This window comes from Conger conger, chromosome 17, assembly GCF_963514075.1.
Source record: "Conger conger chromosome 17, fConCon1.1, whole genome shotgun sequence".
Taxonomy (NCBI): Eukaryota; Metazoa; Chordata; class Actinopteri; order Anguilliformes; family Congridae; genus Conger; species Conger conger.
Window position 1 is genome coordinate 40,793,837 of NC_083776.1, and position 13,747 is coordinate 40,807,583.

The 13,747-nt window shown below is 38.1% G+C and overlaps 1 protein-coding gene across 1 annotated transcript in view; it reads right to left on the reverse strand.

Moving 5' to 3' along the window:
- The window catches only part of LOC133116333 (NACHT, LRR and PYD domains-containing protein 12-like), a 47,284-nt gene that overhangs the window by 27,830 nt on the left and 5,707 nt on the right, over window positions 1-13,747 (reverse strand). Inside the window, exons 4-5 of the mRNA XM_061225772.1 lie at window positions 11,663-11,699; window positions 1,699-3,535 (exon numbers count right to left, since the gene is read on the reverse strand). Coding sequence (XP_061081756.1) covers window positions 1,699-3,535; window positions 11,663-11,699 — 1,874 coding nt within the window. The remainder of the gene's footprint in view (window positions 1-1,698; window positions 3,536-11,662; window positions 11,700-13,747) is intronic.

The following is a 13,747-nucleotide window of genomic DNA, read 5'->3' on the forward strand; positions in this document are numbered from 1 at the left end:
GCCTACTGTAAAATCTCTCCGGAGAACAGCCTGCTTGTGAAATGAATGGTGCGCAGTTAACAAATGATAACTGTCAGCAACTGATAAACAATGCAGAAAATAAAAGAATGTATGACTTACATAGATGCTATAACACGATACTAGTTAAGTAGTTATATCCTTAATCGGAACAAGTTTACATAACACTCTCTTGGCATACACAAGAGAGAAGTGAGGAAAATGGCAGCAGGCAGTAATTTTTGCTCCAAGGGGGAGGAACCAGGAAGAAACTGGCCAATCACAAAACAGTCTTAACTATATGTTATGCATTCATCACTGATGTGCAGCTACTGCAGCCAATGTAAAAATAAATAAGTAAATAATCATTACGTCTACTCGTCAAAAATGAGTACTCGGCTCACCCCTAGTAACCACATCTGGTAGGTAGGTTGGTGCAATGATCATTGCTTGTTTAAACCAAAGGGTCCAAGGTATGAAATGAGCCTCATAGATACTAAAATAATTGTTTCTCCTCTTTCTTCTGTTCAGTAGTCACTGCTGCCCATATCAAGATTACACCGTTATCTGCAAGTTACGGAGTGACCGTCGTAAACTTCTTGGAACAAGTGCATGCTCTAAAACATGCTCTTTGCTCTCTTGCTGTGCATTTTTTTTTAACAGCTTGAGATAATACTCAAGATAATACTTGGGATATACGTGACATGACAAAACAGTGTTGAAGGAAGTGTATTGATGTGCATTATGTTTTAATTAATTTAAATTAATTTATAAAAAAGAAGCAATGGAGAAAGCACAAAATTTGAAAATAAAATGTTATCCAGAAAAAATAAATAATGCAAATTGATTGTGGTTGTCTCAAATACTTGCGATCACGTGATCATACAACAATCGTGACAGCCCTAACCTGATGCTGGTGAAATTACCAATTCCACTTGTGCCCAGGCAAGTTTGCATTTGCTTTGTCAACAAAATAGGGTCGCTTGCCTTAATATTGTAACTTAATACAACCTTAAAATTTTTACTGAGTTGTATATTTTGATATATCAGATTAGTCTGCTAATCAACAAATTCATTAATTGTTTTTGACAATTGGTAAGTTTCAAATTAAAATTGAATGAAGTTAACGGGGGCCCGTGGTGGCGCAACTGGCTAAGATGCAGCGGACTTGCGGTTGCAGTTAACTGCCAAAAGCCAAGTTGGCTGGCTCACATGGAGCAGCAAAATTGGCTCGCTGCTCCAGAGGGAGGGACTTGGCAGGGTTAGTAGATCGCCGCACAACAAAAAGCACCTTGGGCGCCTTGGAATCACAGAAGCATGAGATGGTTTGAAGAAGGCGTGTCGCTCTTCTTTGGGCCGCCGAGGGACAGGGTGTGGGTGGTGTATCTAATACTAGCTCTAATTGAATCAGATGGGGTACAATTGGCTACCAAATTGGGAGAAAAAAAAAAAAATATATATATTTATATATAATAAATAAATAAAGTGATAAGTAAATAAGGAGTTATTGCATTTGATGCTGCTTATGTTCTGGATTCAGAACATTAAATGAGGGCACCAGCTTGATTCAAAAATATATATACAGTATACGTTTATAAATGTTTCTTGCTCAACATTTTTATTTAATTTTATTGTGATTAGATATTGATAATGTGAAAATACGCTGTTAATCACCTACATAATTCATGACAGAATACTCACATGGCCTTCCTGCAGTTCCTGAGCACTGGGATCAGCCTCTGACGACCTGCTTCTGATGTGTGGTAGGTCTTCAAGTTAAACTCAGCCAGGGTCTCCTCTGACATTAGTAACATAAAGGCTAGAGCTGAAGCTTGGTGTGGTTCCAGCTGTTTATCAGAAAGTTTTCCCAATCTCAGGGAATTCTGGATTTCCTCCACAAGAGAGTTGTCGTTCAGTTCATTCAGACAGTGGAACAGATTGATAATCCTCTCTGCTGAAGATTCCTTTCTGATCTTCTGCTTAATGTACTGGACTGTTTTCTGAGTGCTCTCTGATCTGCTTTCTGTCGGTGTCCATAGTCTTTGAAAGAAACACTTCTTGTGTCTGCTTCCTGTCTGTGTCAGTTGTTCTCCAAGGAGACTTTGAACGGTGTCCAGAGAGAAGCCAAGAAGGAATCGGAGGAAAAGGTCCAAGTGTCCATTTGTACTGTCTAAGGCCTGATCCACTGCCCTTCTGTGTAACTCAGACAGCTGCACTTGGCAAATGCGAAATTGAACTCTGAGTACATTTCTGTTCTCCTTTACACATGAATGAAATACAAACAAGGCAGCCAGATACTCCTGAATGGTCAGATGCACAAAGCAGTAGACATTCTCCCGATGTAACCCACCCTGAAGTTTAAAGATCCCTGTGCATACACCAGAGTACACTGAAGCTTCGCTGACATCAATGCCACTCCTTCTCAGGTCCTTCTCATAGAATATCAGATTGCCCTTTTTCAGCTGTAGAAAGGCCAGCTTCCCCAGTTTCAGGATGATTTCTGTATCTGACTCTGACAATTTCTCTGGGTTTGGCTCATTGGAGCCATGATATTTCTCATGCTTCTTACAGGTCTGAATGAGCAGGAAGTGCGTGTACATTTCAGTCAGAGTTTTGGGCACATCTCCACTCTCAGTTTTATCCAACATTGTCGCCAGAACAGTCGCAGAAATGCAGCAGAAGACTGGTATGTGGCACATGATGTAGAGACTCCTGGATGACTTCAAGTGTGAGATAATTCTGCTGGCCTGGTTCTGATCGCTGACTCTCTTCCTGAAGTACTCCTCCTTCTGTGGGTCATTGAAGCCATGTACCTCTGTCACTCGGTGGATGTACTTCTGTGGAATCTGACTGACTGCTGCTGGCCGGGAGGTGATCCAGACGAGAGCAGAGGAAAGCAATTCCCCCTCAATAAGATTTGTCAGTAGCTTCTGCACTGAGGCTGGTTTTTCTACATCACGCCAAATTCCACTATTGAACTTTAGAGGAAGTCGACACTCATCTAGACCATCAAAAATGAACAAAACCTTTACCTTACGATCAATGATTTTGATCTCTTCTGGGGAAAGATTATTCAGGAAAGTAAGTTCTGGAAAGTAATCCTGGAGAAGTTCCACCAGACTAAATTCTCTCTCCTTCAAATTAAGATCACGGAAAGGAAGAGGGAAGATAAAATCAATGTCCCCATTGGCTTTTCCTTCTGCCCAGTCCAGAATGAACTTGTGAACAGAGACAGTTTTCCCAATGCCAGCGATGCCCTTTGTAAGCACAGTTCTGATGCGTTTCTCTTGGCCAGGTAAAGGCTTAAAGATGTTATTGGAGAGGATTGGAGTCTCCTGGGTGGTTTGTCGCTTGGATGCTGTCTCAATCTGTCTGACCTCGTGCTCATTATTGACCCCCCCACTTCCCCCCTCTGTGATGTAGAGCTCTGTATAGATCTTATTGAGGAGGGTCTGTTCTGCTGAACTTTGACATATGTTGTCACAAAGATTCTTCAGATGCTCTTTCAGGTTATGTTGGTCTTTTATGATGGATTCTCCTGAGAAGAGGAAAATCAATGTTAAACCTTTCATTAATCAATCAGTAAAACAAGTTTGATTAAGCACATTTCCTACAACAGGTGCAATTAAATGTGCTGTACATAAACAGACAGAAACACACAGGGTGATTGAAAGACACAAATAAAAAACATCTTCCTTGTCACGTTTCATGTTTGTCACGTCATGTTTCATGTTTAGTTATTGTCTTAGTTATGTTATTGTCATGTCACGTATTATGTTAGTCTAGTCTCCTTAATTACACCTTAATTGTTTCAATTTCCCTTGTCTTCTTACTAATCTACTAACTTTAGATCAGGATTGGGTAATACTAACATTCTAAACATGTGTTCATGTTACCTTACGTTTCTTATGCAAGTCAGCCCCGCTGACAGCTTTCCTGGCTACCGGACTTTTGTTATTTGTGTACAAACTATGGTAAATATATCGACAGGCACTCAAATACCACAAGTTTGTCCAAAACTGCACCCAGATGTCCTCAAGTGTCCCTAAATCTCCCCAAATACAAAACATCAGCATATATTTTTGTCCAGAGACATTAATGATCAGAAAAGCTTGTTTTATGTTAAAACTGATTTTTTGATATAAGATGTAAAGAAACCTTCAGGTGTGTTTTATTCACATATAAGGTCTCCAAAAAGGATTACTCAACCTAATTTCTAACAAATCTGCATCACATTTGGAACTGGAACTTTATTTCAAAATGAGGTTAACCAGAGCCCCGTTAGCCCAGTTAGCCAGTACAATTACAGGTTTATCTGTAGCACGCTCAAATCCGGTAATTACGCACATCTGTATATGCTATCACCTGAATATGACACATTATACCTTGTTGGAAAGGGTAGGAAACCTTGTACAAGAAGCTTACCACGTTTTGCATTAGTTTGGTACTGAAATGACCTATTAATGCATTTACGCAACAGTAAGAAGTAGTTCAAGGCAGCATTAGCTTTACAGTCGTAGATTCATAACCAGGTGGGATATTTGTAGGGAATGATCCACAATGAGGTGATTACTACACGGTTTGAAATCTGCGTATTGACCACCTATACCATGGTCTTTTACCAGAGATGAAAACCTAAGCAGGGGTTGTGCAGAGGTAAAGTCTTCACATTCTCCTCATTAGGTTCAAGGTGGGAGTTGGCTGAATGAAGATGAAGGAAATAATCTTGAATCCCATTTAACTGTTCATTGACCAAGGTGCCCTGGGAAGTATGTTCATCTATGCAGAGGCTTCAGTAATTCCCCGGACAAAGACAGAAAAACCCGTCTATGGTTTCATATCTTCTCCTCCTTCTTACGAATAAACCAATAAACCACAGTGACAACCTTCCGCGTATGCCTTCTTATGGCGATTAGACAGGCAAAATTCCGACTACATACTCCCTGCCACATATACTAGGGGGGCACTCGTAGACCGCTTATGATTAGGTTGTTTGTAAACTTGTGCAAACCTCTGAATGGCCATGTCCTATTGTTCACTTTCCCAGCTTCCCATGGGTCATTATGCTAGCGAGAAGATTTTTTTTTATCTTGTAAAATTCCAGGTTTTAAACGCGTCTTAAATTGGTTTAATATTCCCAACTTCTTATTCTTAATTCCCGGTCCACCTTAAATCTTTTACTGCTGTCTCAACTGCCTGTTCACAATTTAGCAGCAAAATCTTTCACAGCAAAGCTTAAATCGTCTTGGGCCACACATTACAGAAACATCACGCAATTTAGCCAAAATAGCCAACTTATCTATATTGTACTGGTGATAGCCAAAAAGGAAAAGATTATAGCTACTTGACCGCTGTCCGTTTACAAACAACCATTTCTGGACGTCACATAGCAAGTAACATAAGCTCTCTAATGTTTTGGTAGATTGCTAATCTCAATGTAACATTACTGTAATTCATAAAACTATTCACTGTTATAGCAGATGGCATTTCACAATTTTAAAATGTGAATAGTTTTACAGGCAAGAGAAACAAAAATAATAAAAAAATTCAAAAATAATAAAAAATTGTAAGAACATTTCACTCATATAACACTGCTTGCCTTTGGTCTAACTGCAGGCAGCGTATTAATTTAGAACGGTAATTAGGCTTGACCTGGACTACCTACCAATCATTGAAGGATGATACAAATGTAATCACCCCTAGCATCCAGAATCAAGTATTCACCCAGACCATGGTTCCATAAATATATCTGTATCTAATGATTTGCAAAACAAACTTCCATTCCAAACCAGAATTAGATATATGTTGGTTGGCTGAGGAATAAAAGTGAGCAAAAAAAAGAAAGGGTTTATTCATGCAACTCCTGGATTGCATAGTTTTGTTCTTATATTGGTCGTGAGCATGACTTGTTTTGCAAATAGGAGGCTGATAAGCATCAAAACTGCTGTTCTCGCTAGTGGAGATAATAATCTGGCATCAACGCCTTGTGGGTTTATTACAGTTTTTTGTATGATATAAATATGAATGCAATAATTTCTGATGTTGACGACTCAGCCACAAGGAGGCAAAGTGGATAGGATCCACTTTCTATATCTGGTCTTTGTCACTACGCGTGCTGCTGCATTCTGTACATACTGTAACTGACTAATTGTTTAGTTTTTTTCTGTAGACAGGACAGCATTGCAATAATCAAGCCTCCTGGTAATAAATCCATGCATCCATTCATGGTTGTTGCATCCGAGCACAATAAGAATGTTCAATTCTTTAATGACAGTGAGGTCTGTAAGCATTTGGACAGTGGTACAATTTCTGTTCTGGCACTCTACTCTAGATTTGAAATAAAACAATGAATATGAGGTTAAATTAAGACTGTCTTCCTTAGTTTGACAGTATTTACATCCATATCAAGTGATCCGTGTATGAATTACATCTTGTTTTATGTATAGTCCCCCCATTTTAAGAGACCAAAATTAATTGGACTGGTGGCTTCTCGGCTATCTCTGATTAGTCAGGTGTATTTAATTGCCTCCTTAGTGCAGTTAAGAAAGCTCACAGTATCTAGTGTTGATTCTACACTTTTGATTGGCATTGGAGTCTATTATTGGTGTTCGTCAACATGAGGACCGAAGTTGTGTTGAACAAAGTTGAGTAAGTCATTATCATTCTGATAAATGAGAAAAAAAACAGCCAGGCACATAGGCCAAACAATAGGCTTACAGATAAAAACTGTTTGTAACATCATTAAGAACAATAATAATTAAAAAAACTGCAAGTGAAACAGGCCAAACAGTAGGCTTACTGACACAAACTGTTTTTAACATCATTAAGAAGGAAAAAAACTGGTGTATGTTTGGGGTCACTGCCTTACACCATCCACCATGACCATGAGTTTGGAGGCATTTGAACACTGAACTTGGGCAGTGTTTCACAGATGAGGGCAGTTCCTTTGCTCTTGCCATTACTCAGACACAAGTCAGTGTTGTTCTTATCTGTATTCAATACCTTTTCCAGAACTGAGCAGGCTGTTTTAGGTACAACTTAGCTAACTGTAACCTGGCCATCCTGTTTTTGCAACTAGTAGATTGCATCTTGCAGTGTCACCTCTGGTGATCTGTTTGTGAAGTCTTTTGGTCATTATCACATCCCTACGTGTGTTTCTGAACTGTAATTCCTACATGGATCACCTGATATGGATGGATGTATATACCCTCAAATTAGTTGACATTCAGCACTTTAACTTAATTTCAAATGCAATGAGCTGGAATACAGAGCCAAAAGAACAGAAATTGTACTACTGTCCAAATACTTAAGGACCTGTATATGAATAATTGTGGAGTGATTTTATAAAAAAAATATATTATTAAGGTCAGCAAATCAAATTCAATCAGCCTCCACTTTTATCATAGTTCATGTACGCTAAGTGCCAGGTTAGTAAATATGGACAAATGAAAAGGTGTTTTGTTGCACATGATTACCAGCTATGTATGTATCCCCTGCAACCACTTCAGAAACAGCTTCATAATTATTGACAGACACTTTATTTTATTAATTTTAACTTATGTATAGCAGTGGGCTTTATTAATGATTCAGTGGAATCAAGTCTTACATTTTTTATTTGAAAAATAAACCCTGGCAACCCTGGTTTAATACTTTGTGCAAACACCCCAGGCAAAGATGACAGCCAAGAGTCTTTTCCTATAATTTGTGATAATGTTAGAGAATTTGAATAGATTTTTCACAATTCCTCCAAGCAGAACTTTTCAGAATCATTGATATCATTGGGATCCGGCCTCTTCAGTTCAGACCTGTTGTGGCAACAACAACAACTTCATATAAGCAAATTAAGCATTAAATCTTTCAACAAACTTACAAAATTACACAGCTCCAGAACTTCCGCAAATTATCGCTATGCATGATTTTGTTGCTTTTCAAACATTTTCATAATTACAAGTGTACGGTCAGATTAGTGTATGAAATGCAACAACAAAGATGACCTTATCCATCCTGGGATGGCCAGGCTCACGGAATATACCAACATATACGCGCCTTTTGGTTTTTTTCCTCCAATTGTACGTAACATCGGTTGCAGGTTGCCATTGATAGGCCACATAAATGTATCCTATTTGTAATCAAGTTTATAAATTACAATCATGATATTGAAGACAGGACCATAAATGAATACAGACACACTATCGGTGGCATTAGGATGGTCTAATTGTGGAAATATTGACACTGTGAAGGAAAAAACATTATGGGAGGTTTTAGCCTATCTCTGATCTGAAAACGAAGAACATTACTTCTTACAAACTGAATTCCCATCATATTTAGTATATAAAACATATCTATTTTAACCATGAAAAACATACTTTGAATCCAGACTATAATGTTATGCTTACATTTAGCTTTTGCCACTCTATTTAATAGGGAGTATCGTATACATTTTACCTCCCTATTGTTCTCAAATAGTGACTCTGGACCACTGGCAGCAAAACATCTTCAAAACATCAATGACCCACCACCATATTTGACAGTAGATATGAGGCGCTTCTCCTTGTATGCATTCCATTTGCCAAAGATGTCGATGGTGTGTATGACTAAAACGTTCAATATTGGTCTCATCTGACCAATAGGGCACTCTCTTGTGATAATTCCATAACATTACATTACATTATTGGCATTTGGCAGATGCTCTTATCCAGAGCGATGTACAGTTGATTAGACTAAGCAGGAGACAATCCTCCCCTGGAGCAATGCAGGGTTAAAGGCCTTGCTCAAGGGCCCAACGGATGTGTGGATCTTATTGTGGCGACACTGGGATTAGAACCACCAACCTTGCATGTCCCAGTCATTTACCTAAACTACTACGCTACAGGCCACCCCAAAATTCCAGTTTGGCAAACTCAAGATACTTGGTTTTGTTTATTGTGCTCAGCAAGGTCTGTCTTCGTGCCACCCTACATATGTGTTGTTGTGTAGTTGCCATTTAATGTCTTATTTACACTTGGCCACCCAAAGACAACCAATCTCTGGAGTTCTTCTCTGCGATCCTTGAGTTACTCATGGCCTCCCTCACCATGTTCCTTCCCTTGCATGGGATTAATATGCACTTGCGTCCTCTTGCAACCATTCCATATGTTTTTTTATTAATGCCCTTACTGTGCTAAGCAGTATTTTTAACAATTTGCAGTCCCCCCAAAAATAATTGGTTGAGATAAATTTGTTTCTTAAATTTCATTAACTTTATTTTAAAATGTATCTTAAATTTCATTACCATTGGTTACTGTGTGTATTTGCAGCATTCCTGTATGTGTTAAAAACTACAGTTTACAATTTGCGTGATTCTAGAGCAATTTACAACCAACATATGATTCTGCTATTGCTATTGTAGCTGAGTTTGCGCTGAAAACAAAGATATGAAACACTTTGGAATCACTGTAAAGTTGATTAAAATGACACAAATGTCAAAGCATCGCACAGTTACCAGTTTTCCTAATTTCACCCCCAGACCCCAGAGGGTAAACCAATCAATGTGACAGGACATCTCTGGGTAACATGAAACAGTCACATGCTCCAATACTTTTGCTCACAAAAAAATTGGGTCGTCTGATACAAAAGGTGTTATGTTCCAAGTTGTTTAACAAATCTGATGACGGATCTGTCATCTCATGTACATATTTTGACCTCAAACTCAATTGTGAATAGACTTCCGTGTATAGCAAAAACAAAAGGAATTGACCTTGCTGTTCCAATACTTTTGGAGGGGACTATATGTATTTTTTGTCCTCATTACCCAACTTGTGATGGTCAATTAACATCTGTGTCTTCTGAATTGACAGTTCTTTGGCTTTTCCATGCTGATTGTTTACAAAGGGATTTTGCATGTTTCTCACCTAATTTGTATACTCCCGCTAAATTAAAGTGAAATTGTATTGGCAATTTCACTTTTTTTTTTTTATTCACAATAATTGTTAGGGGTGCCAATAATTTTGGAAAAAATTAAATGACTAAACATTGAAACATCAGAGTATTGAAATCAAAGTATATAGTTTTCCTGTATGTTTAAAAATGAAATATCGATCATTATCCATGTTGTTTATTTCATGCCTTTTTTATTGTATTAAGGGTGCCAATAAGTTCTGGAGCCCACTAAAGAAGCAATTAAGTGGGCTAAGCCCACAGAGCAAATATTAAGCCCTTTAGGTCATAGCCACAAGTCAGCTAATGACATAACTGCCCCATATGTTGAGCAGTATTATAAGCTTCCACAAGTAAGTGCACATATTTGTTAAATACATATGAATCTTTCGAGCCACCATGTGTTTTGATTTGGTCAATGCTTTAGGTTTGCTTTTGTTGGAATGTTTAATGGTGTCAGTAAACATTCCAAGTTTCATCTCTTCATGTCCAACCATCTGCAATTTAATAGCTATTGTGTGATAACCCACGCCCACAGGCAAGTCCATTGGCTTACTGTGGGCAGAGCGTTTAGTGTATCACCCTGGTTTGTATAACATTTAAAGATGTTCATGTGTAGATATTGTCCACCAATTTTTTGTGCACATCATTCGAAGTATCAAGGAGGAAATAGATTCTTAGTGTTTTTTCAAAATGGAAGATGGCAGACTCATGATTCTTTGAGGCAAATTTTTTGCATGGGTCAATCAGCATAATTTGTACAGAACATGTTGAGTCGTACCCTCCATCAAGCTCTCCAGTTTTCAAGTTTCATATGAAGCAGGCTAGGGGAATTGTGAAAGTGAAAACACGAAAAAAATACACGGTTGTCATCATTCAAGATGTCGGCCACATGTCTGGCACAAACCTGTATTTCTAACAAGTTCATTGAGCAATATAGCAATTGTCAAAAGTCTGGAACAAACCAGTGAACTTTTGTGATTTTCTGTCAATACAGGTTTATCACTTTTTGTCAAACCATTTTTGTTTTATTGGCTTTTTTATAATAAGCTACACCCACATTAAATTTAATTGGCTTAATGCAGGAAGAATCTTTAACAAAGAAACATTTACATTTCAAGATCTTCGTATGTACAACCTACATACCAAGTTTCAAGCAAATTTATACAAAATTGATCCAAGAGAATTTGTTTGTCTGGCACCAAGGAGTCTGTGTTCTGGGAATTTTAATTCTGGCCAAAACAGTTCAAGAATTATTGGCCAAAATATGTTGTGGCTTGTTATATCACCAAAAACTGTAAAGTTCACAAGGATTGCCATTTCACAAAACCACCAAGATTTGTTATGGTGATCACTAAGCGATCTGCTTAGGCTGCTGAAATTTGATTTCTCCATAACCTGGCTACCATCAGGCAATCAACTTGTCCTTATAGATTTTCATAGGACCTTTAACCATCACTTCATCAGGCAATGGTTTAGGAGTAGCAAACATTTGTTTGCTATAGTGCCACCTATTGACCGATTTACAATCGGGCAGAGTTTTCTGATAATTGGACGCATTGTACCACCACCATGAGGTCGATCGAGGTATGACTCGCAGGTTGTCCAAACTGTGCAAGGATCTACCTACCGCCTGGTTGGTTTTCATCAAAAATAACCAGATGGTTTGGCCAGAATTTAATTAAATGGAAATATAACAATAAAACCAGCGATTACAATAGAGTGCTTGGATTAAAAATGATTTACTTACTTGTTTCTTTCTTCAGCTTTCCTTGTAGGTTGTCTTTCTTTGGAAATTCATAAAAAGGTAAATTCAATAGCATAAATCAAAATCAGAGCCTTATAGAACAGGGCTATTCAACTGGCAGCACAAGGGCCAAATGACCCACCACAGACATACTCTTGACCTATGGAACTGAGTATTAAAGGACTAACACACTTTCTAGGTTTGTATATGCAATTTGCACAACAGGGTATTGATGAAACACAAACATGATGAAAGTATTAAATATGTCCGTTCTTTAGTTTTGGAGAAGTAAGCGTTTTGAATGTTTCATATTATTTTCAACCTGGAAATTTAGGCTTAGAAAAATATGTTTTAAAATACATTTAAATGGCTGAATTATAAAAAATATGCACATTTGTTTTATTGGTGCTGAAAGACAACTGGCAAGTGTCTCATTCAACCGCCATGTAATTCCTTTAATATAAAAACATTATTATTATTATTATTATTATTATTATTATTATTCAGATACATCACAAAATGTTTCCACATCTGCATCTGTTCCATGTGAGTGTAATTTCCACTACAGACAGTGATAAAATATTAAGTAATATTTGTACACTTATCATTTCCATCCATTATCTGAACCCGCTTATCTTGAACAGGGTCACAGGGGGGATGGAGCCTATCCCAGCATACATTGGGCGAAAGGCAGGAATACACCCCGGACAGGTCGCCAGTCCATCGCAGACTTTTATAATTTGTTTACACAAAATGTACAACAAATTGTCACGTTTCAGGTCTGTCTTGCCATGTTTTATGTTTATTCATTTTGACTTAGTCACGTATTTTCTTATGTATTATGTTAGTCTAGGTTCGTCATGTTTAGTTTGTTTCTTGTTACGATTTATTTTTTCGTCATGTCTAGTTATGTTTCGTTACGATTATTTTACCTTGTTATGTTGAGTGGTTATCGTCTTAGTTTGTTTAGTGTGATGTTTTGATTTATGTTTGTTACGCTGACTGCTCGTTGTTTAAACCATACACTTTTACATGTCTTTCCGCAAACCTTACGTTCCGCCTTTCTCTTTCTCTCCTTTTATCATTCACACCTTAATTGTTTCTATTTGTCTATTTACTAAAACTACTAACGCTAGATCAGGATTGGGTAGAACTAACAAATTAATCATGTGTTCATGTTACCTTACGTTTCTCGTGCATGTCATTTACTAATTTACTAATGCTAGGGCAGGATAGGTTTATTACTAACGATTACTAATTACCTTGTTAAACTTGTCATCCATCGCACCTGTTTTTCATTTCCTTGCTGCTCTCTAACTAATTGTCTACACCTGTCTTTATAGCCCAGTCGCACTACTGTTCTTCGCGAAATTGTCTGCCTCTTGTACGTCAAAGCAACTCTTGAGCATTTACTGTCATTGATTACACGTTACGATCCAAGCCTGATACCGACCATTGATTATTGATTTCTGTTTCGTTGACCACCGTTTGTTTTTGACCACGTCCTCGCCTACCGTCTTTTGTACCTTTGCCTCGCTGTTTGTTTTATGGTTTCGACTTCCGCATCGCCCTCGACTACGACCCTGCCTGCCGTCCGCCTGTACTTCTGCCCCGCTGACAGCCCTCCTGCTACCGGACCTCCCTGCACGTCTACCGACTACGAGTTCGCCTCATCCCTCGGCACCGTGCTTTTTGTTTGTTTATTGTTTGTCTGGCTGGATCTACGTGTATGGACTTTGCTTGTTTTGACTACGCTCCTGGGATTCGTCCCGAATAAAGCCCTGACGGGACTTTATCCGATTACTGTTTCTGAGTCGTGCATTTTGGGTCCAACCCCCACGCACCCGTCTCACAAATCCTATTCATACATTAGTGTATGGACGCTTTAGCACATTTGCAACCATTTAAAAATGGTCCGCAGTAAAAGCAATTGAATAACCATTAAAATGAGTAATGAAACGGGGTCATTTTTACATCCAATTATTTTACACACTTTATTTTACATTAACTATTTTAAATGCCAATTTAGAGAATATTTTATTCTCTGTAAACATTATTTTGTGATGTAGTCCAGTACATAATACAGAA